A 5,979-nucleotide genomic window follows, 5' to 3' on the forward strand; every position below is an offset into this window, starting at 1 on the left:
TGCTACCAGGATTCCCATTGTATTGGTGACAAGACTGAGGTTCTGTAAGCTTGCCAAGGTGCAGCATGGTGAAGCTGTGATCATGAAATGGTTAAGCTATGACTCAGACCTGGGGGGTGGGTGCCAGCCCAACCCTGGGCCCTTTAAGCTTGGATGGCGTATGCACATCCACCCCACTAATGGCCATACTTGAGAGCAAAGGTGAACTACAACCTGTTCTGTCCACACAATGACCCAACCTCTCCCTGCCTACATTGGCTCTTGGCTCACTGTCTCCTGGACTTCTGGCTCCTGGCCTTGGCTTGATTGTCACTAAATATTCCTCTAGGTCAGTATAGCCTTTGCACCCCTTTTGCTTCCCATTCTGGTCGGGCTTGGATGTTGGTGTCCCCCAAATTTCAGGTCATTATAATGCTGGGAGTGGGGCTGTGAGCCACCCAGGGGGAGTGGTTAGTTCAGATGACTATGTTCCTGTCTCCCTCAGGCTCTGAGCCCTTTGGGTTCAGCTCCTACTCCTTGTGCAGCCCCAGCCAGCATCCTGCCAGGAGCCCGGTGTGAAAAAGTGCTTAGGGAAAATGGAAGGAGCTGAAGAACGCTGGGGTGACGCTGGTACTACATGCCGTTAGAGACAGCTGGCCTGTTGGGAGCATATATAAGGAGTGACAGTGTGACTAACAGGGACTTTGTGTACACAGGGTGGGGATGCGGTTGTGGACGGCTGGGATTTGTTTACTAAGGCGAAGGGAGTGCGGTTTGTCCACAAGGAGAGGATAGTGGTTGTGTGCTTAGGGCTGGGTCTCCCTGTAAACAGCTAGGAGCGCTGTTGTAGCGGCAGCCCAGCGCCCTCTTGTGACCACATCTACAATCACATGTGTATCAGGTTCCATCCCTGCTCCTACCTGTCAACCCCAGATCCAGCTTAACCAGCTCCAGCCTACGCCACAGCCCCCACCCTAGCTTCACCCCATCCACGGAGCTCTGTCCCCTAATGAGGGCTACCTTTACTGGCCTCAGGGTCTTGTGGGTGGGAGTTAGGAAAACAAAGAACAGAGTCAACCTGTACAAAACACAGCCTTTATTGATTTCAAAGAAACGGCCTTGGGGATGCGCTTCTCAGGGCATCCACCCTGACTCGTACAGAGCAGGGTCTGAAAGGCTGGCACCAGCCTCTCCAGAACATTTGCGGGGAGGAAGATGAAAGCCAAGGTTCCTGAGGCTGAGAGAGTGGAGTCTGGGAGAGGGGGACTTCCCCTGAAAGCAGTGGTGACTCATAGGATCCCCGGGCGTCCCAAGGAGGGATTGGTGTCACCAGAGCCTCCTCGTCCTCTTCTTTTTAAGCTCACTCTCAGGCCTCCAGACCTCCCACTGCTGGGACAATCTTTCCTGTCCACTGCAGAATTCTGGGTGCTTCTCTCCAGGGAAGGAAGTCTTTTTGGTCTGGTGCATCCAACCCAGGACAAGCATCTTTCTTGTTGTGGCCTCCAGGCCCCTGCACCTGCTGTTCTCTCTGCTTGGAAGCACTTCTCACCTCTCTTAAACATTACTTCTTCAGGGAAGCCTCACCCGATCACCCCCTCCTGGGTTACGTAGAAGCCTTGCTATGAGTGCCCTAAGAGTCCTCCTGCACTCAGTAGTTAATTTGTTGTTTCAATGTCTGTCTCCCTTGAGGGCTGGCCCTGGGCCTGTGGTATATATACGCAGGCATTCAGCACAGTGCCCAGTGCTCACAAAGTATCTGACAATAATGAAAATAAATAGAGTAGTGAATTCAAAGGGCACCCAGCACCCGTAGGACCCCTCCACCGGCGCAAGACCGCCCCACCTGCCCCCAATGGCAGCCCGGATATCGCTCCCCATTGCATGGTCAGATGGGGGTCTGGATGGGTGCTGAAGCATGCAGCTTGTCACCGCTTGAGTCAGGGCCCAGATCCCCAGCCTCCACTAACTTGTGGTGGCAGCGGCATGTGGAGGCTCGACTGGCGGAGGACCTGCGCTTGCTGCCGCCTGGGGGCCTGTTCTTGCGCATGTTTTTTAGGACCCTGTGGAAGATGAGGTAGCAGATCTCGCTGATGGTGAGCACGATGCAGAAGGCGGAGGCGCCCACCATGAAGTAGGTGAAGACCTTCTTCTCGGTGGGCCGGGCAATGTAGCAGTCTACTGTATTGGGGCAGGGCGCCACGTTGGCGCACTGCACCAGGCGTGGCATGTAGAAGCCATTCCAGAGAGTATGCAGCACGTAGAGGAAGAGGAATTCGATGACGAGCTTGAAGATGAGGCTGAGCAGGTACGTCCACCAGAGGCCGCCGTGCTTCTTGCCTGCGTTGTCGTACAGCTTAGTGCACTGGTCACCGTGCTTCTGGCGGTGCCTGCGCTCCCGCTCCTCCCGGTAGGCCACGTGGAGGATAACCAGCAGCGAGGGGCACGTGACGAAGATGAGCTGCAGGGCCCAGAGGCGGATGTTGGAAATGGGGAAAAAGTTGTCATAGCAGACGTTGGTGCAGCCCGGCTGCTTGGTGTTGCAGTCGAAGTCCTTCTGCTCGTCCCCCCACACTCGCTCTGCGGCCACCACGTACACCAGCACGCGGAAGACGAACACCACCGACAGCCAGATGCGGCCGAACGCCGTGGAGTACTTGTTCACACCACTCAGTAGGGCCTGGAGCGTCTTCCAGTCCATGGTGCCTGGTAGGGACGCCGGGGGCCGTACACACCTGACCGAATAATAGGAAAAAAAAGCATACGTTAATGAACAGGTGACATTTATTGAGCATTTAATATGTACCAGGTGCTGTTCTGAGCTCTTTAATGTGGACCGGCTTGTTTGATCATTGCAAAGACCCCATGAGATCAGGACTATGCTTTCTAAGTTACAGATAGGAAACAGGCGGAGAGGTTAAGTAACCTGCCCAAAGTCACCGAGTTAATACACCAGAAGAAAGGCACTGTGAATTTGCTGATGATAACAATGAGCAGTTATTATTTGCTATGAGCCGGGCAAGGAGCTAAACACTTTATGTGTAGGATTTCATTTAGTCCTTATAATGACCCCATGAGGTAGACACTATGATGCTCCTCATTTACAGATGAAGATAAGGGTTGCAAAGCACTTAGTACATAGTAAGTGCTCAATAAATGTTGGCCACTTGTGAAATCTAGAGAGGTCAAGTCACTCATTTAAAACTAGAGTTGGATTCAAGACTGGGCCATGGATGCCAGGGCTGTGCTGCCCATGACTTCCTCTCCCCTTCTCTGCTGGATGCCTGCCCCAGATCGGGTTCTTGCAACTTACCTCCTTGATGCCTCACTACCATCCTGTGAAGTTGGGGTTGAATCCTATTCTACAGAGAGGAAACTGAGCCTCAGAGAGGGGGAAATAACCTCCCCAAGGTCTCACAGCCAGTAGGCGGTGAAGTTGGTAGACCGATACATGTGTGTGGCGGTGGGTAATGGTCTGGCTTTGGAGGATACCAGATCCAGAGAATATCTAGATAGAACTCCCTGCTCCCTGTGTTAGGGCTTGGGGGGAGCCCCAGCCACCTCAGCCATGCTGGGTGCCAGGGCTTTGTGGTGGGGAGACGTGTATTGTTCAGGTATCCAGATCACACATCTTCCTTCCAGTCCCGGAGTGACTCAGAGGGTGTGGACGGGTAGTTCTGCCTGAATACACCTAGTGTCTGCATGCTACCCTGGGTGGAACAGCCTGTGCCTCTCCAGGTGAGTGTGTGGGCCTGTGCGCACATGTGAGTGCTGCTGAAGCTAGGTTTGTGGCTCTGAGCATGCACGATGCCTGTCAGTCCACCCCCTGAATGACCACATCTCACCCCTCCGCTGCCACCGCCCTGGTCCAAGCCACCATCAACTCTTGCTGGTATTATTGCCACAGCCTCCCCACTGGCCTTTCAGTGTCTGCCCCTGCATCCCTAGAGCCCATTAAATTGGATCACTTCACTCCCTTGTTTACTCTCTATTAGCTTCTCATTACACTTAGAATTAACACCCAGATTCTACATTCTCACCCTGCATCTCTCGGCTCTGACCACTCTGGGGACCTAGGGGGCTTTGTCATTTTCCCTGCTGCCTAGAATGCTCTTCCTCCAAGAACCTTGCATGGCTGGATTCTTCTCATCACTGAGGCCTCTGCTCAAACATCTCTTTAGAGGTCTGCCCCCCCCACTGCCCCCACGCAGATAAGACTGAATCTGAGAGCCCCTTCCCTCCCAGTCATTCTGCTCCTGTCCCTTTTATTTTCTTTATAACATTTAATCGCCATTTGAAATTAAAGTATTTATTTATTTATTTTTTGTTCTTATTCATTGTCTATCTCCCTACTAGGATGTCAACTCTGTCTTGCTTACTGCTTTAAATTAGTGCCTAGTGCTTGGCACATGGTAGGTACTCAATATATGTTGAATCAACAAACAAATGAATGCTGAGTTCTCAGAGAGGCAGCTTGGAGGGAGGGGCTGGGAGGTGTGGGCAGGAGCCCTAAGGGCAGTCTGGACAAGGGAGGAGGCACAGTTCCTTCTCAGCATCTCAGCCCTCCTGATGCCTCTTCTCTGGGAATGTCAGACATGATGGGGTATCTGGGGAAGACCCCATCCTGGGCAAACTCCTCTTCTTCCTTTCTCTGCTCCTTCTAAGACCTGGGCTTTGGGGAGGAGCAGTGGAACGTGCATTGAGTGTGGAGTCACATCTAGATTCAAGCCTTAGCTCTGCTACTTACTAGCTAGGTGACTTGAAGAATTCCCTAATTTCCTTGACCCCATGTCCATATCTCTAAAGGGAAATAAGTCCTCCTTTCTTGAGCTGTTGTAAGAAGCACGAGACTATTTCTTCCTCAGCCTGCCAGTCACCTGGTGATAGTTCAAGACACTGAGGTGGAGGGTGGTCCCGGCCTGCCAGCCTTGGGAGGAGACGATCCAGACATGTGCTTCCACCTGACGCCCTCCCACGGCAGCCCACCCAGGTGCAGCCCCCTCTTGGGCCTTCACCTTCCACCCTCCGGTCCTGTCTGCTCAGTCCCGCCTGACACACCCCAAGGACTCGACTCACCAGCAAAGAATTTCCTTCCAAGCCCAGGCACGGGACTGGTGGAGCTGGTTCTGGTCCCCCCTGCAGCCCCCCAAAACCAGTTCCCAGCCATCCGCTTTTTCCCAGCTTCTGGACCGGGCAGCAACCAGCTTTTGTACCCACTCTGTAATACCTCCCCTCCACCCCATAGAATTACAGTTGACCTTTGAACAACGCGGGGGTTAAGGGCTCTGATACCAGCCCTCCCTACCCCGCACAGTCGAAAGCCCGCTTGTAACTTAAGTTGGCCCTTCGCTTACGCGGACTCCCAGCCAAATCTAAAATACTACACTTCCTCCCTCCTGCGACCCTCGCCCCCCACGTTTTCCTTCCATTCCAGGCAGCTTGGGAGCTTGCGGACATAGAAGGGAATATCTGGGAGCCTTCCAGCTACTGGAGCCCCCATCCCCACCCCGAATAGAGGAACTAGACAGTGGGGAGGCTGGGGTGGAGTTGTCCCTCCCATCACCCCACTTCCCCTCGCTCCCAGTCCACTGCCGAGGGTCGCCGCGGAGCACTGAGCGTCCCTGGGGGCTCAGCCTGCGCCCCGCACTTACCCGCCGCGGCGCGGCCAGCGCGGGGCCGGGTCCCCGCGTCCTCGAGGCCAGCAGCAGGGGCGGGGGGCGGCCGGAGCCTGGGCTCTGCAGTCGCGGCGAGGAGCACGCAGCGGCAGGCACACCTCGGGGGCGGTGTGGAAGAGGAGGGTCGGGGGAGGAGCCCGGCAGCCGGTCCGGCCGCAGCGGGTCGGGCTCTAGTCCCGACGCTGCCAAGTGTGCCGGGGGCAACCTTCGGAGGGGCTTCTCACTCGTCCCAGCTTCGGTTTCTTCATGTGTGAGTAGAGGCATCCGTGACCATGGGCAGGGCTGTTGCAAAGGCTCCAATGAGATTAGGGGCGTGAAACACAGTAAA

General features: G+C 54.7%; 1 protein-coding gene across 1 annotated transcript; it reads right to left on the reverse strand.

Annotated features, from left to right (window-relative positions):
* Positions 1–1,078: 1,078 nt before the first annotated feature.
* On the reverse strand, positions 1,079–5,724 carry GJB3 (gap junction protein beta 3). Its single transcript, XM_019657883.1, has 2 exons — positions 5,628–5,724; positions 1,079–2,711 (listed from the first exon to the last, which is right to left on the reverse strand). Exon 2 carries the CDS (start codon positions 2,675–2,677, stop codon positions 1,865–1,867), a length of 813 nt encoding a protein of 270 aa, XP_019513428.1. The 5' UTR covers positions 2,678–2,711; positions 5,628–5,724; the 3' UTR covers positions 1,079–1,864.
* Positions 5,725–5,979: the final 255 nt, after the last annotated feature.

Source organism: Hipposideros armiger, unplaced genomic scaffold (genome assembly GCF_001890085.2).
Source record: "Hipposideros armiger isolate ML-2016 unplaced genomic scaffold, ASM189008v1 scaffold_10, whole genome shotgun sequence".
In the NCBI taxonomy this organism is placed as follows: Eukaryota; Metazoa; Chordata; class Mammalia; order Chiroptera; family Hipposideridae; genus Hipposideros; species Hipposideros armiger.